Source organism: Plutella xylostella, chromosome 27 (genome assembly GCF_932276165.1).
Source record: "Plutella xylostella chromosome 27, ilPluXylo3.1, whole genome shotgun sequence".
Classification (NCBI taxonomy): Eukaryota; Metazoa; Arthropoda; class Insecta; order Lepidoptera; family Plutellidae; genus Plutella; species Plutella xylostella.
In genome coordinates this window covers 7,545,912-7,573,821 of record NC_064007.1, presented here as the reverse complement: position 1 = coordinate 7,573,821, position 27,910 = coordinate 7,545,912, and the positions used below count along the sequence as shown (strand labels likewise).

The following is a 27,910-nucleotide window of genomic DNA, read 5'->3' as shown; positions in this document are numbered from 1 at the left end:
ACCCAACAAAAGTTTCTCAGAATGAGTCTGAGTCACCCCTTTTCAGGTAACAATATACCTACCACTCCGAGAACATACTATATGTAAAAGAAAAAAAAAACATTATAAACGGAAATGCAAAACTTACATGAGTATTTGCCTAAAAAGCCACTTTTTAAACATAAATTTATAAAAAAATATGTTAACTTATTGTGTTTAAATTTAGACATAACTATCATCGGTAGCTACTTACTTAAAAAAATAATGAGATATTGGAATACATAATCCAAATTGACGTTGCGAAGACGAGTAGCATCAACCTGGTGACGTCAGCTGCCACGGCGGTGTTGTGACTGTTCTTGTCCACGACCACAACCTGGTTTTGACTTACCTGGAATTGATTAATGAATGCACCCTTCCAGCCAGGAGTTACCCTGTATCACGGAAATCGCCGCGCCTACTGGGGGCGCTCAGTGGAAAGTTTAAAATTATAATGTAAATCGTAGGTATCAGCTCCTGCTTACCTACCTAATTTCATCAAATTTTCTCACCATACTTAGGTACCTACTTAAAAACGTTCGTGTTTATAATTTTACGTATTAGGTAGGTATAGGTATGATAACAAAAATATTTTTTGTTCACCATAAAGAAATGTTAAGGGAAGAAACTCTTTAAAGGGGCATTCTCAGCCGTGGGATGCAAGGGTGCAGTACAGCGAGGCACCGGCCCAAGGTTCTATTCTATTTCTATATTTCATTATACTACTTACAGTGTTGTTGATCCAGTCGGTGTAGCTAGCGACGCGCGTGAACACATGAGGGTAGAAGGAATCGTCGCATGTCTTAACAAACGAGGCCACTCCCACCACCACCCCGTTGTACACCAAGGGACCACCTGAGTCACCCTTGCAAGTACCAGCTCCTGTAGGGGACAAACTCTTATTGTAAGCCGAGATATGTATGACGACTTGACGAGTCTGGAAAATACCCAACGTGTGTGGACGGACACAAACTTTCTCACAACTCGCAAACGCACTCTATAATAATCGTCAATGTCGTCAATTGTCTGCATAAAGTCGGTGCAGCCTATCGACGAGTCGGATATACGAGCTTACCTCCAACACCAAGCAGCCCCGCGCAGAGCATGGAGTCGGGGAGTTCTGGGACCTTCTGCCTCCACCGCGCGGCGCAGGTGTCTCGGTCCACCTTGCGCAGCCCCACGTGCCGCAGGCCGAGGGGGCTTGAGTTGCTGCAGTTCATCTACGGAGTATTACAGTAGTGTTATAGGAAGCAAACAGAAATGATTCAGGGGCTCATTGCGGCAGCATGCCAAACATGGAGTAAGTATATATCCGATTATTATCAAATAAGAAATTAGGTCATTACTTACACAAAAAAAAAACACGCACTCACGCCTTGTACTAATGTACTCCCTTGCGGGGTAGGCAGAGGTGCATTGCTGCACCCACTTTTCGCCAGAGTGTTATGTTAGTCCCAATGTAATAGGGGGCGGGCCTATTGCCATTTTACGGGCACATCCATTTGACGACCGAATGGCGTAGTGGTTAGTGACCCTGACTACTGAGCCGAAGGTCCCGGGTTCGATTCCCGGCTGGGGCAGATATTTGTTTAATGACAGATATTTGTACTCGGGTCTTGGGTGTTGATATTTATATTTAGTATGTATCTATCTATATATTTGTGTAGATATATCAGCTGTCCGACACCCATAACACAGGTTCTGCCTAGCTTGGGGTCGGATGGCCGTGTGTGAGATGTCCCCACATATTTATTATTATTATTATTATTTTTTTTTTTTTTTTTTTTTTTTTTTTTTCCATCTCGGGACCATGGGGTCCCGGGCATTTGGAAGGCGTGCATGGGGCCGAAGCCAACATGTAGAGGCCCGTTTGACAACATTAATCTATATGAAATGTGACACCAACCGACGATTTTCCCTGTTTAGACTATAGAAGTAAACCCAAGGAAAATCCCCGGTGAGTGCAGGACTATTGTAGGATATGGACAAAACGAATACAGGGTTATGGAATGGGGTGCTAAATGGACTGGGTATCTGGGACTATGGAAGGACTATGGCCCCTGCCTGGACCTATATGTTTCACATACGGATAAAAAGGCAGGGGGTGACTCGCACACACATTAAATGGGCCCCCCAAAACAGTCGCTAGCACATTACAGTGACGTAGCAACAAGGGGGCAACATGGCATGAGGTGCTGAGGGTGGAGAGGTATACCAAGGCTCTCAGAGCAATCGCGGATGCCGGTCAAGACCCCTACAAGCACTTACTGGATATACTTCCTTCCTCCGAGCATTTCTGCTCTAGCGGTACACCACTCAAGCCAGCCAATGAAGGCAAGCAAGAGGTGGGAGATCCTGTTCCTCGTCAGTGTTCACTCTGGACAACCAATAAAGGCAAGCCAGAGATGAGGAACAGGGGTTCTCCCCGGCATCGGGTGGGTGGGGTCGCTAATGCCCAACAGCTCGCCACAAGCTGCCCTGCCGCTTTATTATTATTATTATTATGTTGTGTCGTTTCCATCTCGGGACCATGGGGTCCCGGACATTTGGAAGGCGTGCATGGGGCCGAAGCCAACATGTAGAGGCCCTTTGACAGCATTACTCTATATGAAATGTGACACCAACCACCACCTTATTATTATTATTATTATTATCCAAGACCCGAGAACAAATATATGTGTTAAAACAAATATCTGCCCCGGCCGGGAATCGAACCCGGGACCATCGGCTCAGTAGTCAGGTCACTAACCACTACGCCATTCGGTCGTCATTACTTACCTACATATAAATGCCGATAAAATCCACAAGGTGAAGTGTTTGATACTCACATCAGTCAGTCCCCACCCGACAGCTACCACAGACGCGTTGTCCGGGACCACATACCCCCCCGGGGGGATGGCGGCTGGCTGCACCGAGCTGCTCCGGTAGTTGCTTATACTGTCCGACAGCACCAACACTGCCACGTCGTTAAAAGGTAAGGTATAGCTCTCGTGAACCACGAACTTGGACGTCACATGCTCTGAGCCTCCGCGGTCATTGTAGGTAGATCCGACGCGAATGACAAATTTAGATGCCCTCAAGATTGTAGTTCCAGTAGCAGCAGCTGTAGTGTCATTGATTTTTCTGGAAAGATTTTATAGGTATGGTGTACCTAGATCATTCACTGTATGACTTGATACTGCAGTGGCAAAGGGTTCACGCCTGTAACACAATTCACATTGCTTCTCTTTTGGATTGACTACTTTGATATTTTATATTATCCTAATCCTAACTAATATTATTAATGCGAAAGTCACTGTCTGACTCTCCTACTATATAATAGATTTAACATAATTAGGTTTTGTATTTATTTCTGACCACTGAAAAACTTTAATACCGCGATGTAGGATTTCATATTAATTGGCCTCGGTTCCATACAAGCTCTCTGTATTGCGCTTTTAGTGCCATCTGTTGGTTATATCCGGAACTGTCTGTCTGTCTTTCTGTCTGTTACTCTTTCACGCCAAAACTACTGAACGGATTTGAATGAAATATGGTATACATATGGTCTAGACCCTGAGAAAGAACATATGCTACTTTTTATTGCGAAACGGAGGTTGTAAGGGGTTAAAACTTCATTTTAAAAGAAAAAAATATGACGGCTGATTGGCGTAGTGGTTAGTGACCCTGACTGCTAAGCCGAAGGTTCCCGGGTTCGATTCCCGGCCGGGGTAGACCTTTTTTAAATAAACTTTATATTTAAGCACTTGATGAGCAATAATTGAACATTTTGTTCTAGCGTTTTTGAAACTTCGACCTGTGAGTGGATGAAATAGGGGTTCATATTTTGTATGAAGTTCGTCATTTTTGAAGATAAAAACATTATATTTTGTATTTAGGCACTACATAATCACAAAAAAGTTTGTTACTTACTTGTGATTTACTTTATTTTATTATTATTAATTATGATTATATGTATGACGATGTATTGAACTGAATAAATGAATATGAATATGAAAATGGCGTGCTATCCCACGTGCGTGATTAAATTTGCATGCTGTTAATTAACAGCCGTAAAGCTTAGTTACAATGGGACATTGCAAGATACCTAGATGTTTTCAATCTAACATGTCTGCACACCTTAGTAAAGTTATGGTTTTGTTTTGAAAAATGGGAGTTAAAGTGAAAAAAAATAAGTGGTATGAAAAAACCAAAACTGCATAAGTTAGATGCTTGAAATTAAACATTTATAAATTACTATCCTGCCATTGCTATACAAGTCTTTGCTCAATGAAGTCATGAAAATCATTTTTAGTCAAGTATCTTCGTACTTATTTGTCAACTTTCATCTAATTTAATACCACCATGGCATGTTATTGGGTAGGTAGTTCGGGAGTCATCCACGGCAAAATAATTTTAAGGCGAAGCGAAGCTGGCAGGCAGCAGCTATAGTAAATATCTTAGTAAATATATGCGCTACACGGTGCCTTAGGCCGTTTGTCCACCACAGCCGTCACCATCCGTCAGCGAGAACGACGTAAAGGATGACGGCGCTCGGACACTAAACTTCATGTCCATGTTAAATGATATTACAAAATTGGCGACGTCATCACCTCCCGGTAACGGCGGTGGTGGAGGAACAGCCTTAGAGCCGGGACAACTTCCTTTAGACCGCGTCCACGACGCCAGCGAGCGGAGAATTACGTAGAGTAAGTAATCCTCCACCATAAAGGAAATAATCCTAGTTATAATAGTTATAGTCGCTATTGCGGCTAATCCGTTGTGCTTGGAATCTAGAAGTTAATCTAAAAATCGCTAACGATGGCCGTTCTAAAAATTAGAATTAGCATGACGAGGGGGTGGCCTTGGCAGTTTTTGGAATAAACGCTTTCAAACGGAAGTTACTATGTATTTTTTATCCACTGGCGGTGCTAGTTCTGCGTATAATAGCGAAGCTCTTGGAGGCAGCATGTAAATTAATGACAGTGAAATATAGCTGACCGCTAAATCGTAACTAAGTATATGCAAAAATTAAGAATTTATTACAGATTTAAGCAGTGCGCAGCGGTGAGCACGTGGTGCTGTGTGAGTATCACGCCCCCACAGTTACCCAGCAGCGGCTTCTGACCACGCATCTGCAAATACAGCGATAAAGTACGTTACATACATACATATACATACATATCGCGGGCTTCATGCCAGGGGGGCGTAAGCGCAAAAAATCGATTTGGCGTTTTTCATGCCAATCGATTCCTATACTAGTAATACACGTTCTGTAATTTATTTGAAATTTTCAGTAAACTAGATTTTGAGATATTAATAAATAACATAAAGGCGTATACGATGTAACAATAATTTTGTGTCGTGTCAAAAAGGCGTATAGACGGCGTATAAACATCAGTAGGACGCAGTTCAATAATTTTGCCATGTCAGAGAGGCGTATAGACGGCGTATAAACTATAAACATCAGTGGGGCGCATTCAAATAATTATCGCCATGTCATATAGACGTACAGTTCCCCAAAATTGATAATGCACATAGAAATCTTCGTCATTGTTCGGCAACGGTCGTATTCCCGAGCGTTAGAAAACTATTATGTATTTAGAGTGGTTAAGTGCATTTTCTTCATGAAATTTTAGTAGAATTATGTAATTGGTGCTAAAAAAGATAATTGATTTATCAGTAACGAAATTTGATTCGATAATTCATAATATTCCATAATATTAAAATTTACTTCGAAAATGTTACAGTAGGTACTTTTCAAGTGTCTTACTGAAACTGATGTAAAGATGGATGAAAAAAGGTTTGAATAACACAAGATTTATATTATAAGGAGAAATGGATTTCAAATACAGGTTTTACAGCACTGATTATTTCACATTAATAAAAATGTTTACATTAAAATCTCAGTTCAAAAGTATTTACAGCGCTGATCATTCACAATAATATTACAATTACAAACTTGGTCTTTTGGGTGTGGCTTTATTGGCAAAGTGAAGTCTATCAATGTGACGTATATTTTATTCTTAAATGTGCCTCATAATATGGCATCGTCAAAAATAATTAAAGTTGAAATTAAATTCACATTTGAAAAAAATAACAAGAACGATGTGTAATTGCAGCTCTTTATAATTCCACAAAAGTAATACTGATCTTGACCTTGAGACCCTTGACTGATCGGTGACAGCCACCGACCGCCCAAATTGTTTTCGATTATGTGTCACATGATATTGACTACTATTTCTTTCGAACAAGGATCAAAATGCAAGTGCTCTTACGATTCAATGATTCGGGTGTTTCCGGGAATACGACAGTTTGCGAAGATTTGCATGCGCATTATTAATATGGGAGAACTGTATGTGCATATTGCTAACAAAATATAATGAGAATATGCTTTTACTGTTGATATTGATGCCTTGTCCTTTACAGTCCATAGTTTTAAATACATCTTCCAATGCATCACGGAACAGTATCGGAGAAATTACGTCCTCCTCCCTCACGGCCCTTTACCTATGGATAGATCTTGTGGCTGGTTCTATACTTGGTCAGTAATAGTTTCAGTGTCATTAGGCACTTCAGCGCCTCGATCGTCAATTTATTTGACATATCTGCAAGGATGCCAGAACAGCCCAGATCTCGACGGAGTCAAAATTTTCGTAGTCTACGAAAGCTAGATACAGAAGCTGATTATATTCTTCCTTGTTCTGTATAATCTGCCGAACTCTGTGTATGTGGTCTACGGTGCTATAACTGAAGAAATAGACGGTGAAATTCATCAAATCAAGTCTTGTGATGACTGTTATGAATGTACATAAACATCTTATTCACGTGGTCAAGAGTGTGATCAGTCTATAGGTTTTTAAGAGCAATTTGTCTCTTTTACACATCCGGGGTTCTGGCTGTTGCGCATGTGAAGCGTACAATCGGGCATAGATGTCCTTGATCCCTGCGAGTATCTCCAGCTTAGAATCGTCGATTTTGCTACGGCTGGTTGACAATTTTGTCATTAGGGTCCCTTCAAGTTGCTTAGCAAAGACATTCGATCCCCGGTTTTGTAGCTTCTTCAATCCGCTGTGTGTTGAAAGCACCGGAGGTCACGATGAATAGCCTTGCGTATCATTTTGTTGAGAGCCTCTAGTTCTGACGGAATGGTCCAGCACAAGCCGTTTTATGTCCGTAAGTCCAAGAGTCTCCCCTGATAGCTTAGACTTTCTTCCCGTGTGTTACATTGCACAGAACCTAGTGCCTTCTTCCTGTATTGCATTGACCACTTCGTTGTAGGCTTCTTCAATGTCTGTAGTAGTTTCCAATACGTCAAATCATTGTTTTAGCTCCAGCTGAATCCATTCGGACGCGGCAGTGGTCTGGCGCAGAGTTGGTCAGAGGGTGGACTTGATCAGTCGCCGTTTTTCAAGCTTTAGGTCGATATTTAGAGTTCCTCTGAATATACGGTGATTAAACCGATTGATCACTGAGATATCTCTGAATATGCATCAGTCATGATGATGAAATCGATTTCATTTTTCGTGACAAAGTCCGGCCTGCTGGTGCAGCCAGTCCACCTCCTATTCTATTCTCTGTGGGGGTGAATGTACCTGCACCTGGTTCTCTCGAGTGGAACCTTTGTGCATATCCCAAAGGTCTAAACTGCCTTCCTAAGCAGGTCCACCTTCTTTGGGGCTTCTTTTTGATTGAAGAAAGAGTTTATTTATTTATTTATTTATATACACTTTATTGCACACAAAACCAATTTTTACACAGAAGCATTTTAAAAAACATAGCTTATAATTTGCGCACAAAGGCGGACTTATTGCTAAAAAGCAATTTCTACCAGCCAACCTTTGATTGGTGGTTATCGAAAGTATGTAATGTAAGCTCTTAAAATGTACAATAATAAATTTAGGTATGTAAACAATAACAAAAATAACAACTTTAATTTAAACTAACAAAATGGGATATCTACCTATAATTTAATTAATGCCTAAACCTTAAACAACTACCTATGTTACAATAAATAGAATAATTACTAATATACTTAAATTATAATACATACCTATACCTACAATATATAATATAATATAATACATAAACATAATAATACATAAATATATAATAATATCTACCAACCTAGTGTTTGATAATAATGATTCCTCACACTCTTCTTAAAAGTTGCAATTGATGGTGACATCCTCACGCTCACAGGTAAGCTGTTCCACAGGCACGCCGCCTTCATAGCAAAGGAATCGCCATAAGAGGCAGCGTTATGTTCAGGTATACTGAGCATCTTGTTCTCATTAGATCTCAACGCACGTCCATGCGAACTTAGGAAAGAAAATTTTGACTTCAGATATTCAGGGGAAGCTGGATTATTCAATACATTGAATAGCAAATTGAGAATATGAGTATTCCGGCGAAGACGAATTGGGAGCCACTTTAATTGAGCACGATACTCTGAAATATGATCATACTTACGTAAACCGAATATAAATCGGATACATAAGTTCTGGAGACGTTCGAGTTTGTTGAGCAGCTCTTCAGTGAGGTCAAGATAGCTTACGTCAGCGTAATCGAGAATCGGGAGCAGTAAAGACTGTGCCAGCGTAATTTTGGTGTTAAACGGTAGAAAGTACTGCAAGCGTCTTAGACTGTGGAAAGATGCAAATACTTTCCTGCTCACTGCGTCGACCTGTGGGATCCAAGAGAGGGTTATGTCCATGATCACGCCTAAATTTTTTACGGATGATACGTAAGGTATGTCTGTTTGATCATACCTGACCTTTCTAGCAGCTGTGAAATCTATCTTGTTCAACATGCGAGGGCTGCCGATTACAATTGCCTGAGACTTAGTAGGGTTTAGTAACAGCCCAAATGACTTAACCCACCTAGAGATGATCTCCAAGTTGTCATTGATGAGGGTTACAGCTGCATCCAAGTTTTCAGGTGGTACACCAGTATAGAGCTGGAGATCGTCTGCATAAAGGTGGTAGAGAGAGGTAAGTTTACTAGCTAAGATGTTGATAAACAAAGAGAAAAGCAAAGGAGAGAGAACGCCACCTTGGGGAACGCCAGCAAGCACAGAACACCAGGAAGAACAATCGGTGTCAGTACGTACACGCTGCTGACGCCCCTTGAGATAAGACTCGAACCAACTAGTGACTGCCGGAGATACGTTAAGAGAGCGAAGAATCCCAATGAGTAAATCAAAGTCGACCGTGTTAAATGCGTTGCTGAAATCCAGCAATGTAAGGACAGTAACATTTCGGTTGTCTATATTAGCTCGGATATCATCGGCCAGATATCGTGGCCAGGACGAAAGCCAGACTGGAAGGGATTAAGGAGACTGATATCGGAAAGGAAACTGGAAAACTGTTCAAAGACAAGGCGTTCAAGGACTTTTGAGAGAAAAGGTAAAATTGAAATAGGTCGGAATTGGGACAGGGACGTTGGATTAGGTACTTTTGGCAAAGGAAGAATGAAAGCATTCTTCCATATCTTGGGAAACGAACTGGAAAGGAGGGAAAGGTTCATCAAATTGGTGATATGCGGTAAAATGACGTCCAATATAGGGTTGACCATGTGAGCACTAATATTATCAATGCCGACACCAAGGAAAGCTCCTGCATTTCTGCGAAGTTCCAGCCCCAGCCCTCTGTTATTTATTTAGAATAGAATAATAGAATAGAATAAATTTATTTATTCAGATAACTATAGGTAATACATATTTTAAAAATAGGTCAACTCTTAAATCTAAAGGTAGGTGAAATACTGCTCTGAACTAGGAAATAACATAGTTTTTCCTGTGTTTCAGATTAAAAAGTTACATAGAGAAACTTAAGCATCTAATTAAATAATTTTAGTAACTAAACATCTTAATATTATGAATAAGTTTAAATAAGGCAAAATTATGTAAAAGGAATGTGCAAAGTAGAAGTAAAATTGTTTGCTGAATAATTGTGTATATGTACAACGTGCAGAGGTGACCGCATCATCATTTATTTAAGGAGTTTTTTGTGTTTATGTTCACTTGATATAGAGTAAATTTCTTTTTAATAGTCATTCTTGTTTTATTTTGTACTCTTATTGTTTCTAATAAATTATTCTGTGTATTTACAGCTTTGCCATGTATTTATTAGTTCCTTAAATAGTTTGTTGTTTTTTTATAGCCGTATCATCTTTCTCAAATTGAGAACATCCATTAAATTACGCCATGGCAAAAGGGCGTATGAAATTCGAAAAAAATAGAAGCAGTTATATTTTTGATCATATTTTTCTATCAGTATATTAAATGATTTAAGTGTACTCGTAAACCAAATAAAATATGTATATAGAATATAATTGGAAAACAAATAAAAAAGTTTGTTTATACGCCCATTATTCCTATACATAATATGATAAAAATGGGATAGCAATACAATAATTTCCGTCAAGTCAGATAGACGTATACGCCATAAAATGTACTTAAAGCATAAATATTATGAAAATTGAGTTTTAATAAAATCAAAGAATAATTAATCAAGCTATATGCAAAATAATAGCAAGCTCGATTACTTATTAACAAAGTTATGATGTTTTTTTGCTCTCCTGAAAAGTAGGGTCGATGCAGATACGCCCCTCTGGCATGAAGCCCGCGATATACACTCACGACTGTAATCCCCTAAGGGGTAGTCAGAGGTGGCTCACGAGCAAGCCGACAACTTTTCGCAGCACATTTTTTTACTCCCGTGATAACTCCTGTACAATACACTTAGAAATCTTAGGATAGACATCTACGGTCTTGTTCATAAAAAAACCTTAAAGTAGGTTTACTGAGCTCAATAGCTACGGAACACTTTAAGCCTATTTGAGGTTTCATAAAAATCTCTATTCATAATCGTTCCGTACCTTCAATATCTATAGTGATGCTAATAGATTTCACAGACCAAACATTTTGACATTTACCCTATTAAGTTGCCGGTCTGACGAAACCATAAACAAAAATAGCGAAAACTTTCATTCATTTATCAATCTCTATTATCTATGTTAGCCACGGCGCGGCACTTAAAAAAGTTTACGTTGGCTTAAAGGCGCAGTGGCCAAGCCAAAACCCACAAAAAAATATTAAATTTTTACGTTACCATGGCAACATATTTTCAGCAAATATAGGCAAATATTAACTCACAACAAATGTCAAATCGTCAATAAAGCAGAACAGCTGTTGACCGGCCGCCATGTTTTTGTACAATAGGAGGTTTACGGAAGGTGTATAGTAGGGTCCAGCCAACTTTAGCATATCAAGGTTTTACGAATCAGTTGGAGAGTTCTTTAGCGCTATTGTTCGTTTATGAATAAAGTTTTTTTGACATTTGCTTATAGCAGGCCTATAGGTCTCCCGTAACTTTTTATGAATAAGACCGCTAGAATCTAGAATCTAGATGTGCAGGTTTCCTCACGATGTTGTCCATCACCGTAAGAGCACGTGGTATTATTATACTTAAACTCCTTAATTGAATGAATTCATTGGTACAGGCCAGGATTTGAACCCACGGCCTCTTGATTGAGAGGACGAGGCCTTATCCATTGTATCCATTACACCACCACCGCTCTAAAGTACGTTATAATGAGGGCTATGTATAACTTACCGCAAATTTAAAATAACTCAATGCTACGTCAAACAGAAAGCATTACTAGCGCGCGTCAGAGCGCTAACTTGACGCCGCGCTATGACGCCAAGATGTGTTGTACTACTGTTCGGGCCCAAATAAACCGGAACAGCGCCATCTAGTGGCAAGCTTGGCACTACTACAAATACTGCCACCTGATTGGATGTAGATGGCGTGAAGCATTATCACTGTGATTGGTTGAATTGTTCCCTACCCCAATTCCTCGAATATTGTACATTGTAACTGACTTATTTAATCAATATACGTTATATCAGTATTCCAAAGCGTTTGTTCCTTATTTTAAACACCAGAAATATAGGACTTCAATACGCAAATTAGGCCGCTACAACTATTATGGTAAACAGAGCGCCAGCGCTAGCGTTGCGTTGCGTGTGACGCGCGCTAGTAACGCGTCGGTTTGACAGAGCCTTTAGAAAGGTAACTTCATAATTTAATTTTTTAGGACTTACCTACCTCATAAATAGGACTCACTAGAGTCTTGGGCCCTTACCATCAAAACAGAAACACATGGTAAACGATGTCAGTTGGCTGTCAAACGCTTTCTAATGAATTATTTTTTTAATTGAAAACACATAAAACTGGTTTTTTAAAAACAAGTATACAGTAAAAGTTTGAATCCCTAAAAGCTTATATTTCTACTTAATTATTGATAATCAAAATCATAAGTAAGTAATGTCAAATAATTTTGAAATGATCTGATAACTTACATCAGAACTCCAAACAAATAACTTGATTATGGACATTGAATACCTTTATCATTTTAATTTTTAGAACAAAATTATTTACATACGGACTTACTGAGACGCACTGACCCTACCCGTTCAACTGTGTACCTACGGTCACAGTCACATCACGTCCCTGTTTGGTGTCGGTATTATGAAATTTAACTTTTTCATTGCTCGCGTCGTCGACAGCTACAAACTAAGCTACTCTACTACTGCATACTATGTCGGTGAGTCTGATAAAGAAGCAATACCGTAAAAAATAAAGTTAAATACGCCATGTAAGGGTATGTCTTGACGGTGGTGGGGTGTCCCCTGACGATCCTGTTGGCGGGGGGCGCGGGGCGCGCGGGGGGCTCCCTCACTGTCACCGTGTCCTCACAGCACCCTGAAAACATAATTATATACTAACCTATACGTAGTCCATATTTTTAATGAGAACTTCCTGATCGCATAAAGTGTATGGATCGTAAATTATAAGGTTAAAATTGACATTAAGTCAGGTCAGCTAATACAGTATATATATTATAATTTTGAAGAAAAAATTCTCACTCTTTTACTAGGGGTTGACTGTACCCTATAGGTAATAAAGAAATAGCGATTCTTCTACTTTTTACATAGTTTTTGATTAAGTGTATATGAATAATGCCTATAGAAATAAAAACCGGCAAGGTTACATTTTTCCCTTTAAAAAATGAAGGGGGCTAAGTATAAAGTACTACAAAGACACATAGATATAGATATCTACCCAATTTTTCTTTACCATACTTAACTACCGTAAATAATAAAGCTTACCATAGTAAAATAGCACAGTCATAATTAGTAACTTCATCCTGAAAACCATCACTTTCCTGTTTATTTCCTGTCTCAAAAGTAAGTTAAAATTGGGATGGCCAAGCCATGGCCATCGCAATTTTATTTATTGCAGCTTTTTAGCTTGTCTACGGCGAAGCAATGAGGATGGATATAACAGTACAAGGTGTTGCAATAGTGGTAAATAATTATAGTAAAGGTGAAAATCTACTACTCTTTGTGTCTTGTCTATCCTTTTTAACACACTATATTTTCCTACGCTTTGTAAGTTGCTAGTTGCTAGGTATTGTAACTTGAACTGATACAGATACATCGTCGAATATGCCAGTAGGTAAAAATATATAACTGTACCGTCTTGTTCGTTTATTGTTAATCTAAGGTCTGTACAGTAAAATATGGGAAATTTTGTTATGATTTATATTATCCCAACTTAATATTATAAATGCGAAATTAGGTACTGTGTCTGTCTGTTACTCTTTCACGCCAAAACTACTGAACGGATTTGAATGAAATTTAGTATACATAGGTAAGGTCTAGACTCTATACCCTGAGAAAGAACTAGGCTACTTTTCATCCCGGAATTCCCACGGGATAACTTTTTAAGTCGAAGATAAGCTTGCGGCACAGCTAGTTAGTAAGTAATATAATAATTCGTTGATGTATTCCAGGTGCTGGCGAACGGTCAGCCGAACCGCGGCGGCATGGTGCTGACGGCGCGGCACGTGCTCTCCGCTGCGCACTGCTTCATCAAGTAATTCTTCTTCTTCTTCTTAGTGGGGTCTACCGGCTACCGTACCACAACCGACACATTAGCAATTTATAATCCATAAGTAGCGCCGCTCGTCTGTAAAAAATCTGTCAGGTACGGTCAAGTGCAGAGAAACCTGACCCCCCTCTCATAGTAACAATGTTTCTGAGAGGGGTCAGGTCTTTCTGCCCTTTACTGTACGTACAAGTTATGTGAGATTTAACAAGCGAGCGATGCTGCTAATGATTGTTAACCCTAGAGTAGTCGCGCCATTTTTTGTGACGCGAGTGCTCGCGTGGCGGCATTTTGCCGCCCATATTAAAATGTATTTTTTGGACACTTAATAATTAGGAAAACTTATAAATGCATATAATTTGAATAAAATGAATCATATGGTGTTAGAAAAAGTAATATTTATAGTTTTTATATTTTATTTGTTCAATATATGAGCTATCGTTCATGCCTTGGGAAAAATTTTGATCTTTTAGGTATAAATTTGTCTTAAGCCACACAAAATCAACAAATCTCAAAATTATTAAAAAAATTAGACGTTATCGTCATCTACAGCATTTATTTTAGCAACACAGTACTGAAACATGAACACAAAGTTTTCGTTGCACATTAACTTTCTTCATGTATTGCACCTTTTTTTGACCTGCTATTTTTCTTATATGGACATAGTTATAGGCATGTACCCTCTCTTCTTTAGGGTGTTTTTTGTTGGTCCGGTGGTACAAAACGGGAGATTTGTACCACCGGACCAATAAAAAACACTTATGTACTGTCCATATTTAAGATTCTATTGTTATACGTGGTGTAGTTATAGGCAGAGCTATTTTTCCAGGTAAATTCTTCGTAAAATTAACTTGTTAGTAAATTAACAAAGTTATATCGTAAATCGAATGTAAACTGAAATAGACACATACTTAAATCTAATTTACATTATTATTACCAAAAAACACTGAAAAACGAACAATATTTCAAAACAATTGTAAAAAAATTACTTTAATTTCACTGACGCGAGTGTGCCGCCCCGTGCGACACACTCTCTTCAATTCTCTCTTCCTGCTGTAACCTGTGCACTGAATTTCTCCAAATTTACGTAACATGTAGAAGAAGACCGAGAGGGCAGCTACATGGACGCTGGACCTTGAGAAGTGTATAGTTCACAAAATAATAAACATTATTTGCTGAGGGCGGCAAAATGCTCATAGCGCGAGCACTCTAGGGTTAATAAAATTGCTTATGTTTAGGTTGTGGTAACCCCATTGTGGTCTTCCTCACTGTCTAAGGTCCTATTGACCGTGCCGTAGGGTGTTCCAGACTATGCTTGCCTGTTCGTGATAATGGTTGTTTATTTATTGTTGTTGTCAAATATATATGTATATATTTTGTTTGACATTTGTTAGTTTTCAAGGGAAAGTACATCTTGTTGTACGTAAGTACTTATTACTTCCATGGAAAATCTACTTTAATTGACGAAAGGATCTGCAATCAAACGTCGTAGGGTTCATGCTACATTCTACAAAATATACTTACCCTATTATCACCGAATGGCCACACGCAAACCACACAACCCACCTTATCCTCCCCCTAAACGCATCCTTCAATCCCTCCAGCCAGAACGGCGCTGCAATCAGCCCTTCAGTCTTCACCGTCCGAGTCGGGTCCACCTACTCCATGTCCGGTGGATCCGTCCACAAGGTGTCCACCATCGTCCTGCACGAGTCTTACAACAACCCGACCAGTAATAACGACGTGGCGGTGGTGGTGCTGGCGTCCCGGATCCGGAGCTTTAATAGCTCGACTGTGAGACCGGCCATTGTGCCGCCATCTGGATATGTGGTGCCAGATAATGCGTCCGTCGTCGCCATTGGCTGGGGCAGGACTGTTGTGAGTATATTTTATGAACCTAACTATACTTACAGTCAGCTCAAGAGTTACTCTTACTACTGTAGTTTTTATGTATGCTATCCCAGTGCAAATCTGACTGTAGTCTTGCATACCTAGGTACTTAATGTAACTTTACTTCGGCTTATAGTTAGAAGAAATCAAGTAAACAGAACCACCCTGATCTACTCCCATTTCTTCTAAGGAATAATTTGGATTAAAGCTTTCATGTTAAACTTTTAATATCATGCTGAAAGGAACCTCCCCGTGGTGCACCATGGGCAATCGTAAGATTGGCGAATCCTTTCATCACGACGACAAACCGAGTCCAGCTCTAGCGCCGGCTCTGAAGGTAGTCTCTATTAACATCGAGGGTTTCTCTGCAAACAAGTCAGAAATCCTCGCCGACCTACACCGTACAACGCAGTGCGATGTGATGTGTGTGCAGGAGACCCACAGAGACGAGACTCAGAGCCGACCACACATCCCTGGACTTGAGCTTATTGCCGAGACTTCTCACCCAAAACACGGTAACGCAGTGTTTGCTACTCTCGGCATAAGCACAAGGTCAGTTGAATGTACAACCCAGAATGGGATAGAAGTCATCACCAGCGATTTCGGATATTGCACCGTCACCTCGGTATACAAGCCCCCTGGGACACTCTTCGAGTTCTTCCCTCAGAATACCCTGGACAGGTCACTCACCTATCGCAAGAACTGTGAAAATGTCAAAAAGAAGGTATGTACACTCCCGCAACAACATTCTACAGCGCCTTACAACCACAAACTAGGGAGCCTCACCACAGGTGCTGCGGACGTCTAGACTGGCGCTAGCGTTCTCCGTAGGAGAATATGCGTGTCCAGTATGGGGTCGATCTGCCCACGCCAAACTGGTGGATACTGCAGTTAATGAATCGTGCCGAATTATAACTGGTTGTTTAAAACCGACTCCGGTACAGCTGCTTTATCCACTGGCTGGCATAGCGCCCCCAGACGTCCGCAGGACTGTGGCAAGTTCCGCCAAAATGGACGACACACGACATCCCATGCATGGCTTCATCGCTGCGCCGCAAAGGCTGCCAAGTCGACGCAGCTTTATGAAATGGGTTGATCCACTGAACACTGGCCAAGCGCAAGCGAGGTGTGCTCTCTGGCGTCAAAAAGGGTCCCTTCCAACCCCATTTGTGCAGCTGTCAGAGAACCTCCCACCTGGACATAACTTGCCTTGGGAGACCTGGAACTTTAAACCGACTTCGAATACAGGTCGGTCGTAGTAAGGACAATATGGCTAGTTGGATTCACGGATGCACAAAATCTGAACTGCTTGTGTGAAGCACCACAAACTATGGTGCACCTTACTTCATGCCCCGCGTGTCCCTACACCTGTACGCGGGGAGAGCTCATGACCGCTACCAGCGGTGCAGTATCAGTGGCCCAGTTCTGGGCATGTATTATTTAGCGACTTTGTTAGTTTGCCGTCGACACGATCTTATCGAAGAAGAAGAATAATATCATGCTCATCCTTGCCCAATGCCCTTTAATCAATGAATACGTACATAACTAATAATATCAAGAAAAAGCAGAAGATCGTCTTCTTTGGTCAAGTTACGTATTTAAGTATACCTAAGTACCTACCTATATCTACCCACCCTACACCCATCAAGAGCTTACCAATCCCACTATAACTGTATCCTTATCTCCAGGAGAACATAGCTTCGTCAGTGTCGCCGAACCTCCGCCACGTGAGCGTGCGTAAAGTGAGCGCTCAGAGTGCGCCGCTCGCTACAGCTCACTCGGCGCTCAGCAAGGCAACGCTAACATGTTCCCTGTTACTACTAGCATGCTGTGTGCGGGACTGCTCAATGTTGGAGGTAACATCAAACCCATATTTCGTACTAACGATGTTTAGAAGGGAAGATAGATTTTTCTATACAAAGCCAAAAGTACTTACTAGCTTATTAACAGTAGCTTGCTATCCTAGGTTGAAAAACGAGTTCTTTGGCCCAGCCTCGGCTAGCAGGATGTTTTTTTATCTATTACGTTCATAAAAGTATTTTTTTTTTTTTTTTTTTTAAAAGATTTTATTATCACTCCACAGACTTTATGTCCGTGCCTTTTTGAGAGATCAATATATTGTGAGAGTTTGGTTGTTTTTTGTCTTCATCTTTTAACTACTCACTACTCAATGTGGAAGCTTATAATATATATATTTTATCTTTTATATATATATACCTATATATTATTAATAATTTTTTTTTTATTTTTTTTTTTTGCACTCCTGGAGGAAAATCTACACAGACACCTGGGAAGGGGACCCAGGTAGTGTCGGCCTTTAACCGACTAAAAACCCCCAGTTGTTTTTTTTTTTTTTTTTTTTTTTTTCTTTGTTTCACACAGTCACACTTACAATTATAATGGCAACAAACATTTGAAGGGTAGGGCCAGTGTCAGCTGTCTTCAGAGAACTTAACAGACGCCTGTCAGTGGCCACACACTCCTTTTGTCATCGCTGTTGTTTTGCCTGGTGTTAATGTGTGACAGTGTTCTTAAAACTATCTTAATTTTATTGGTTAGTTCTTATACAGATAATATTAATTCATGATATACTATACAATACCTACATATCAAAACTATACAATACATGGGTGATTCTTCGAAATTCCATTCTTCGTCTGATTTATATGGCCATTTTTTAATTTCATTTTTAGCTCTATAACGTATGTTGATATGAAAATGGATATAGCAAATAACATATAACTGGAAAAGGCACCCTTTTTTATCAAGTAGTTTTTGAGTTATTGACGTTACAATTTTTTGTTGCCATATGAATCAGAAAAAGAAGAAAGAACACCATGGAAAACCATCTTTGTTTTAAACATATAGCATTTCTCGTCATTTTCTTGGACTGTCATCAATAGAAGAACTATAGAAGGTTACGCAAAATAAAATTAAAACTTAAAATATTGAATTTTGTACCAGTGACATGCAAAAAGTTGATCTGGGGCGAGTATTTTCATAAAATTTATAAAAGTGTCAATATCTCAAAAACTATCGACATTTTACTAAGGTCATATAGCGATATTCTGGTCACTCCTAATCTGTACTATCAGCCCTCCAAGGCAAGACGTAAACTTTTTGAACATCCTGTATAGGATGAGGTTTTTTACCGTATGAATCATATACACATGAATCAGGATTTTGCATAAAACCTTAAGTAGTTCATAATACATTCACGCTATAGTGTTGTATATTTTTTTCATAAATCTGTAATCCAAGAGCATTACATGAAACTCACATTGAAGAATCATACTCAGAAAACAGAATTTTTACAGGAGGAATATTAATCAGAAGGTTACCTGAACCAATACCATATGAATCAGACATTGACCTTCTTTTCACCTGGATGTAGGCATACTAGGAGCACCTCCATCTACTGGCCGGTGCGTTGGAGAGCTGGCTTCCAGCGAGTGGACAGCCAGACTCCCATTGCCACTACATGACCAAGTATGGTCATCAACATGTTACGACATATGAATCAGTACTACATGCCGGACACTCCTTAATTATTGATTCATTAAAAAACTTACGTATTTATAAGTATTAAATATTTTTTTTGTCAAAGGAAATGTCATTGTACTTTTATAAAAATTTAATTTATATTAATAAATTAAAAGGGAAATGTGATACAGAACATTTTGTTCCTCAAGCTGGCAAACGGACGCCCTATATGAATCAGAATAACACACTTCAAATAATTTTTTCCAGTACTGAAACAGCATTTACTGAAAAAATTAGATTGGTTACAATAAGAGATAGAGCAAGACTGTATTGAAAATACGGTCCCCGAAGAATCACCCACATGCTATATACTATACATAACAAAACTATAAAATACATGCAATACGGTTTGGCCGTCAATATAAAATTAAAATCAAAATTCTCCTATTCCGCTCCATTTTGCGTTGCCAAAAGCCTTGATTGCTGGGCAACGACCTCTTTGTCCCGATTTTTTATTGCCATCTTTAGGTTGTACTCGAGGATCCGTTTCTTCGGTGCTGTTATTGCCGTTCTAGCGAGGTTGCCGATAGCGTCCTCGGTGTCATCCGCATAGTAGGTGCAGGCGGAGGTGTGCCTCGACAGCGCCACTACTGCGTGAGGTATGCTATCGTGCAACTTTATTTTATCTTTTGTTTTTATGATAATGACGGATTCGTACGTCAATCCCTGTGCTTCGTGTATGGTTAAGACGCGTGATCCCGTTCCTTCTCCAAACCCTTGGCTGGTCAGGGTCTCTTTTTCTTCCTGTGTATGCGTCAGGAATAGAGTGTTGGTTTGGGATTTTGGAATTGCTGCGTCTGTAAACCTTTTCAGCTGCAGGGATTGGATACGCGTTGTGGCTGCGTATATGCCTGAGTATACTTCTCTTAGGGCGTATGCAACATCCATGGGGTTTCTGTATGAGCACAACAGCTCCTGGGTGATGTTTGCTACCAGTGTTGGGCGACTGTACCTTAGTTCGAATAGGTTCTCTCTGTCTATTTACGGTAGCTGGTTGATGTCTCCGATTAGAGCAATATCACTGGCACGGGACAGGCGGGCGGCAATTACGATTGCCCCGAAATGGTTCATCAGGGCCTCGTCAATTATCAGGCGTTGGCATCCGACATGTTCTCTAAAGCCGTTTACTAGGACTGATGCCATCGTACGTACCCTAGTTCTAACCATGTCCCCGATCCTATAGGCTAGCCTGTTTCGTATATCGACGGCCGCCTCAGTTGTCGTGGTGATAATGGTGTCTTTGCTCACATCGAAGTTATTTACCACCCAGGTTGTCTTCCCACATCCAGGTACCCCGTTCACCCAAGCGATGGTGGGCATCGTCCAGCTATTCCAGGTAGCGTTAATGGTTTCCGCTTTTGCTAGGATTTTGTCCTCTAGCATAATCCTGGAACACTGAGCTACGACCACCATTTGGTTGTTGTGTGGGAGAGTGAGTTTCGGGATGTTGCGTTCCCAGGGCACGAATCCGCATTCCTCGCTATAAGCCGCCATATACGCTCCAGTCATTTTGCCTCTGAGGACTTGGCAACTACTGTTATCGTATATGCAGGCTTCGGCCTCCTCGAGTAAAACTTTTAGCCGGCTTTCGTTCTCTTGCCTGTAGGTCTGCATGATCGTTTTGCAGGACAAGAGATTTACCTGCTTTGTGGCGGTTGTAATTGCCATAAATTCGATGGCGGCATTCTCTAGATGGTCGTTTGAGGTGGTAGCTGTTTTCAGCTTCGGTGGGACCACCTGGCCCATATCCGCTCGAGTAATTTTCCTCTGGGCAAGCCTTTTTCCAGTTTTAGGTTCTCTGGAGATTTGGCGCCTCTCGGGTGTCCTCTGTGGTTTTCCTATAAGGCTTGAGGCAGCTGCTTTAAAAGCCTGGAGGAACCCTTGGACACGCCCTTGCGATGTTAAATTGTGCATCCTCCTTTCCATGTTCTGTTGTTCTGAAGCGGCGACAGCCCCAGCGGTCATCCTCTCCTGTAGGCGTTCAGATCCGGTGACCAAGTATTCGGCTTGTTGGTGGCAGTTGTCAATGCCCCTCGCAAGTATATGACCTTTGAGAAAGCTTAGATCTTCGCCTCTGTCCTCGTACACCACTATTTCATGATGTTTTGAGGCTTTTAGGCAACCCAGCTGGTCAACAATTTCGCCTTTCCTATACTCGATCACCATTGCGTCTACGCTTATTATCCTGGGGACGTTACTGTCTAGCGCTATCTCTCCAAGCTTACTGAGCCATGAGCATGCCTGAACGAACGGGGTGTCGTCGGCCCACTCGAATAGTGCGATGGTCTTGTTACGCCATCGCACTAGTCTGCAGGGCTGATTTCCCACTAGGGTTACTGGCAATGCGTCGTAGGCTTTACGCTTCATGGTAGCCTTCGATGTGCTCCCATTTAGGAGAGAGGCTAGGCCGGGTGATATGGCCACGCTCTTTCGCGTCCCTGAGATACAGAAGCTGATGCCGAGTCTTTCACTGCTTCCGTCCATGAACAGAGCCACGCTTCGGAGTCTTAGTCTAGCTTCTCCTTTTTCTCCACAATCCAACAGCTGATGTGTTGCTGTTTCTTTAGGAGTTGCTTGTGGTGGTGCTGTGATGGTTGTGACTGAGGCTTGATATACTGGTATTGATTGCGGGTCGGGGCGGGGTATGGTGCTGTTTCTCCTGGCTGCTACTCTGAAGACACGATCTGAATAAGATAGAAAATGAGGTCTATGCTTGGTGTCTGCCAGAATATCTTTTAATTCTGACTCCACCAAATTCCTGTCTATCAATGTCTCCAGATCTTGTCTTGCAGCAAGGAAACGGGGGCAGTCGAGAATTATATGCCAGACCGATTCAATGATGTTGGGGTCGCATTCACATTCTGGGCTTTCTTTGAGTTTAAATCTGTACAAATACTCTCCCATCCCCCCATGTCCAGTCAGCATTTGTACGTGAGCAGGGGTCAGTTTGGCACTTCGCGTAATCCGGTAAGCTTGGTTGACATCCGGTAAGAATTTACGCGTGACTGCTCCTGTACTGGATGTCGCATATCGGTCTTGCCATTTCCGGACCGATTCCTCTCTGATCTTTTTCCTGACATAGGACAGGGGGACTTTGTCATAGTCGTGGGAGGTGCTTTGTAGAGCTGCCGTTTTGGCGAGCTCATCGGCTCTTTCGTTCCCGGCAGTTCCAATGTGTGCCCTCAGCCAGAACATTTTTATCTCCCTGCCCTCGCACACGACCCTCGCAATGTTTTCCTTTATGCTTCTTGCCAGGGGGTGGCTCAGTTTCGGATTTCGGAGCAGATCGAGTGATGATCTCGAGTCGCTCAAGATGTTCACTTTGTTATCCGTACTAGAGCTCACCAGTCTTGTTGCCCTGTGAAGGGCATAAAGTTCCGATTGGAAGACCGTGCACGACGGGTGGAGACCAAAAGTCTCGGACAGTTTTTCTTTTCCATCCTCCCACCAACATAGGGCGGCGCCGACTTTTCCCTCTATCTTGCTTCCATCCGTGAAGATTTGGGAACCGGTATGCAACGGGTTGGTGTTTTCAAAGAACTCGTAGTTGGTAGAGGTAAGTGTGGACGGATGTGGTAAGTCCAGGTACCCTACTTTCCGTTCGAGCTCTTTGCCTGGCGGGAGGTAGTCGGTTGACAAAAGTTTTTTGGATTTGTACAGATTTGCTGCCTCCTGTATTCTGAGATCGAGAGGCAGCAATCCCGATAGTGCCAGTGCAGATGTGAGCGACACTGTTCGGTAGGCTTTGTATATTTTCTGCGCGAAACCTCTTTGCAGCGAGAACAGTTGTTTTTTGTTCATTTCCAGTTCAACGGCTTCCGACCAGACGCTTGCGGCGTATGTCATGATGGGCTCCACTACTGCGATGTATATTGTCCTCACAATTTCACCGTTAAGTCCCCAGGTTACTTTCGCCGCTCGCGCTAGCTGTTTGTAAATATCCGCTGCCTTTTTACACTGAGCGGTAATATGAGCTTTAAAAGTTAACCTGCGGTCTATGATGAGGCCCAGCAGTTTTATTTCCTCTACGAGATTAATTTTTGTGCCAGCCATGGATAGTTGGGGTAGATCGTACTTCATCTTCTTTGTTAGTAGCATCGCGTTGGTCTTATGCGGTGCGAAGTTGAGTTTGTTCCGAGTTCCCCATTCCACTATTCCATTTAGTACTTTGTTCGCTGACTCCTCTAGGGTGTTTACTGCTTGACCTGTGAAGACAAGGGCCACATCATCTGCGAAAGCTTGGCAATACACTCCCTCAGCCTCTAGTTTGTGTAGCAGTGAGTCGAGTATGATGTTCCAGAACGTCGGTCCTCCTATGGAGCCTTGGACACATCCTTTAGTGGTTCCCTTCTCACATGCTGCACGAGCGTAATTGACCTTGATTTTTCGGTCACTGAGATAAGAGCATACCATCTCGTACAGATTTCGTGGGCACCTTTTCTTTGTCAGTTGATGTTTTAAAGCGGGCCACCATGCGTTGTCGAAAGCACCCTCTATGTCCAGGGAGATGAGAATGACGATGTTTTTACTGTTTATTCCCTCTCTTAGGTGTTCTACGAGGTCATAGAGGGCGTCCTCGGTTCCTCTCTGAGGCATGAAGCCGTACTGTTTTATGTTAAGCGTCGGGAAGATATGCCACTGGAGGCGACTGACCATTAGTTTTTCAACAATTTTTCCGAGAACTGAGAGTAACCCTATTGGTCTGTAGGATTTTGGGTGTGTATAGTCCTCTTTGCCAGCTTTCCGCAAGATAACCACGTGGGCCGTTTTCCATTGGGATGGGAAATGTTTAAACGATAAGCACTTATTGGCTATCGCCATGAACACCTCCCTATCGCACTGAATGGCTGCGCCACAGATATCGGCAGTGAAGCCATCGGATCCGGGGGCTTTTTTTGCGTTCATTGCTTGTAGCACGAGGTCTATTTCTGCGGCAGTAAATGGTGGATCGTCATCTTTAAGATCCTGAGGTATGTTCTTTGTTTTTTCTCTCAGTTCCGCATGGAATAGTTGGTCGGTGCTTACGGAGTCATCTGGGTAGAATGTCTTGGCTAGGAGTTCCGCCGACTCTTGGGGGGATAACGTGTTGCCCGCAGGGTCTCTTAGAAGCATGTCTTCCTGCTTGCCGGAGGTTTTGATTTCATAAAAGTATATTGAGAGGTTCTCAATAAACAGCTTTTGGACGGTAGGACAATTTTGCTGTCGGTAGACTCTGTAGATTGTATAAATTGGAAATATGTAGCATGATGAGGGCGCAAACTGCACACTTCACCTTAAATCGAGGACCTTCGACAGTCAGGTTCACTGGCCACTGGTCGTGGTCGTGTAAAAAGTACCTACAATGCCTAATAAATCCACCGAAAAACACCCATTCCAATTTACTAACGAGCTAAAACTAAAGACCGATCAACACCGACCGTCTTTATTTCGGCCGTCGTAAAATACAATGTTTGACGAGGACATTTCTCCCCCCAGGCGCGGACGCTTGCCAGGGTGACTCCGGGGGCCCACTAGTGTACAACGGGGTGGTGGTGGGGGTGACCTCGTGGGGCGCCGGCTGCGGGAACCCCTCGTACCCGGGGGTCTACGCACGGGTCGCCAGCTACACCACCTGGATCACCAGCACTGTGAGTGGCATTTTCTTCTGTCATCTTTAGTGAAAATTTCTCCATTCTCGGTTAGAGCATAACCAGGAAGTAGTGGTTAACTTTGGACACATCTGTCATGAATTTAATAGTTATGAAGATGAGGTTTAATTTATAAATCAAACCCTGTTGGTTAGATGACCGACAATGGAGAAATTGGCACTTACGTCTACAAGGTGGGCCGAAAGTCATCACCCTATTGGAAGTTACTCTCGTTTGTGCAAATCAGTGCCAATTTCAAATCTATTTCATATTGGTTTGATATTTGTGGACAAGACAAATGCAGAATACAAGTTCAGAAGCCATGGTGTGTGATATAGGTACTCCCCAAGAACTCGGAATAATTGTGTATAATACTTATTGAGCTTTCGGGTCGCCTCATTGACATATATATTACTAGCGTAAGGACAGGGCCTCCCACTCAAAAAAATGGCACCCGCGCGTTGGCCCTAAAATCGTAATTTTAGGGCCAACGCTCCTCAGTCGACAGTTGTCTGTGGCCGAGAGATGGTCTTGTGAATCTTGTGATAAATATGTAGTTGTGTTGTGAAAGGCTGCAAAAACCATTATACGAAGGTCAAAAAGAAACATCGAATATCGTATCATCGGTAATTACCATTAAATTAAGTAATAAACACATTATAAAGTGATAATTATTTTACTACCAAAGTCTACAATGGCTGCGCGCTGTAACCTTGTGCGGACGTCATTTTTTCTTGACTATCCTCCGAGAACATTTTCTTGTTGCACACATACGTTTTGGAGCGTCATTTTTAGTCCATTTGTACGGGACGCTCTACAGGTCTACAGCCCAAAACAGTTTTAATTTTAGTAGTTGGATTTGTCTTAAACTATTGATATGGCGCCTGCAAATAATAAAACAATGTCCGGGATGGTAAATTATTAACGCACGTACAAGGTTACGTCGTCAAGATAGTTGCTAGGCACTGACATAGTTCAAACAAATTATGACAGATAACAGTTATTTTGCTTGTATGAAGAAGGTTTGAGTAAAATGTTCTGAAGGGCCTATCCTTCCTTTTGAAATCATTGGGTCGCCTGTTTTTCGTTTTATCTGTCATTATTCCCTGCAATATCGCCCATTATGTGAAGAAAAAAAACCGGCCAAGTGCGAGTCGGGCTCGCGCACAAAGGGTTCCGTAGCAGCAAATATAATATTACAGTTAAATCAACCTATCTCAAAAACTATAAGAGATACTTTGATCAAACCAAAAATCGTTGAAAGAGTTAATTAGCATGCATCACCTCTATTTTTTTTAGAATTTTATACCCCGTAGTTATAAAAATAGAGGGGGGGGGACATACTTTTTACGACTTTGAGAGCTGATATCTCAAAAACCGTTCACTTTAAGAAAAATGTTTTTAGAAAACTTTATATCATTTTAAAAGACCTTTCCATTGATACCCCACACGGGTATGTACATCGAAAAAAAAAATTTCATCCCTCAGTTACATGTATGGGGGGCCCCACCCCCAATTCTTTTTTTTACTATTTAGTGTCATATTTTTGTAGCGGTTCATACAACACATATTCCCATCAAATTTCATCACTGTAGTACTTATAGTTTCCGAGTAAATCGGCTGTGACAGACGGACAGACGGACAGACGGACAGACGGACAGACGGACATGACGAAACTATAAGGGTTCCGTTTTTGCCATTTTGGCTACGGAACCCTAAAAATGAGAGGCCAACAACATTGGATGACTTCTTTTGATCCACCTTGTAGTAACTAAACTCTTTTTTTCAATCTCAGATACAAAATTTATTGATTCTCTGAACGGTTCATGAACAGTCGATTGTCCCGCCGATAGAAATCATACGACACTTTTTTAATCAAAACTTTTTTCGTTTTTTTAAATTGCATACCGTAACTAACTAGTTACTAGAGGCCCATATGATAGAAGAAAACCTTAACTTTTTTCGTTTTGCACTGCAGTAACTCGCACTGTTTGGACGTAACTTACGAGTAACTCGTACGTGCGAGTTGGTCAGTAGCTCGCATCCGAGTTACTTCATCATTTTTTGTTTTCACTCGCCTGCTCGCCGGCAGCAACTCGCCCATGACAGCGGCTCGGCCGTCACTCGCATCGTTTGGACGCGTTCGGCAGTAGCTCGCCAGTGCCAGCTGGACAGTAGCGTGATTTTGTGTACTACGCCGTGACTCGACTCGCACTGGACTGGGTGTCGTGTAGACAGCAAAGGCGAGCTGAGCTACTGGCGTACGAGTACACAAACCGAGTAGCTGTCTACTGGCCAGGCAGCAGCTCGCACTGTGTCAACGAGCCATAATTTACAATTCTGTTTCAGGTACAAAGGTACAACGGCGCGCCGACAGTGAGCGTCAACTTCCTCCTGCTAGTCTCCACGGTGACTTCCATCATCCTAACAAATAGTACCAAAATGTGATTCTAAAATAGTTTAAGGCAATAATAATTTATGGAGAATTTGAACACTTTAAATGAACTGTCTTTCCTCTTGATTAGAAGTTCAAGATTGGGACACTGGAATTCCGACTTTTTTGACACTAACTAGTTACAAAGAGTCGATTTATAAACCTACAACAAGAAAATATGGGTAATTTTGTATTTTTTTATATTTAAGTGTAATATAGCAATGCTTTTATAAAACTCCTGTCAAAATTTTATTTAAGGTAAACGTAGCTATTAACGGCCCTTTTGACTCCTAGCTTGTCGTGTGAACTCTAGGGCACAAGTATGCAAAACGTTTCGCATATTTCTACTTAAGTAACATATTTTTAAATATAATTTTCAATTATTCGAGTACATATCATACTGAAATTAAATTAGGTTGTGACGCCCGCGCACCATAGAAACAATAAGACAGCGCGACGTC

General features: G+C 41.4%; 4 protein-coding genes across 4 annotated transcripts in view; 2 read left to right on the top strand and 2 right to left on the bottom strand.

Annotated features, from left to right (window-relative positions):
- Nucleotides 1–9: 9 nt before the first annotated feature.
- Nucleotides 10–3,426, bottom strand: LOC125490713 (trypsin Blo t 3-like). The gene is made up of 4 exons (XM_048630814.1): nt 2,847–3,426; nt 1,094–1,238; nt 749–900; nt 10–370 (listed from the first exon to the last, which is right to left on the bottom strand). Exons 2-4 carry the CDS (start codon nt 1,236–1,238, stop codon nt 233–235), a joined length of 435 nt encoding a protein of 144 aa, XP_048486771.1. The 5' UTR covers nt 2,847–3,426; the 3' UTR covers nt 10–232.
- A 1,512-nt stretch (nt 3,427–4,938) lies between these two features.
- Nucleotides 4,939–13,374, bottom strand: LOC125490711 (granzyme B-like). The gene is made up of 3 exons (XM_048630810.1): nt 13,175–13,374; nt 12,634–12,767; nt 4,939–5,132 (listed from the first exon to the last, which is right to left on the bottom strand). Exons 1-3 carry the CDS (start codon nt 13,221–13,223, stop codon nt 5,040–5,042), a joined length of 276 nt encoding a protein of 91 aa, XP_048486767.1. The 5' UTR covers nt 13,224–13,374; the 3' UTR covers nt 4,939–5,039.
- The window catches only part of LOC125490794 (trypsin CFT-1-like), a 45,975-nt gene continuing 31,404 nt past the window's right edge, over nt 13,340–27,910 (top strand). Inside the window, exons 1-3 of the mRNA XM_048631117.1 lie at nt 13,340–13,372; nt 13,861–13,943; nt 15,560–15,833. Of these exons, the coding sequence (XP_048487074.1) occupies nt 13,340–13,372; nt 13,861–13,943; nt 15,560–15,833 (390 nt within the window). The remainder of the gene's footprint in view (nt 13,373–13,860; nt 13,944–15,559; nt 15,834–27,910) is intronic.
- Nucleotides 17,580–27,478, top strand: LOC125490771 (trypsin Blo t 3-like). The gene is made up of 3 exons (XM_048631039.1): nt 17,580–17,701; nt 24,864–25,015; nt 27,365–27,478. Exons 1-3 carry the CDS (start codon nt 17,650–17,652, stop codon nt 27,461–27,463), a joined length of 303 nt encoding a protein of 100 aa, XP_048486996.1. The 5' UTR covers nt 17,580–17,649; the 3' UTR covers nt 27,464–27,478.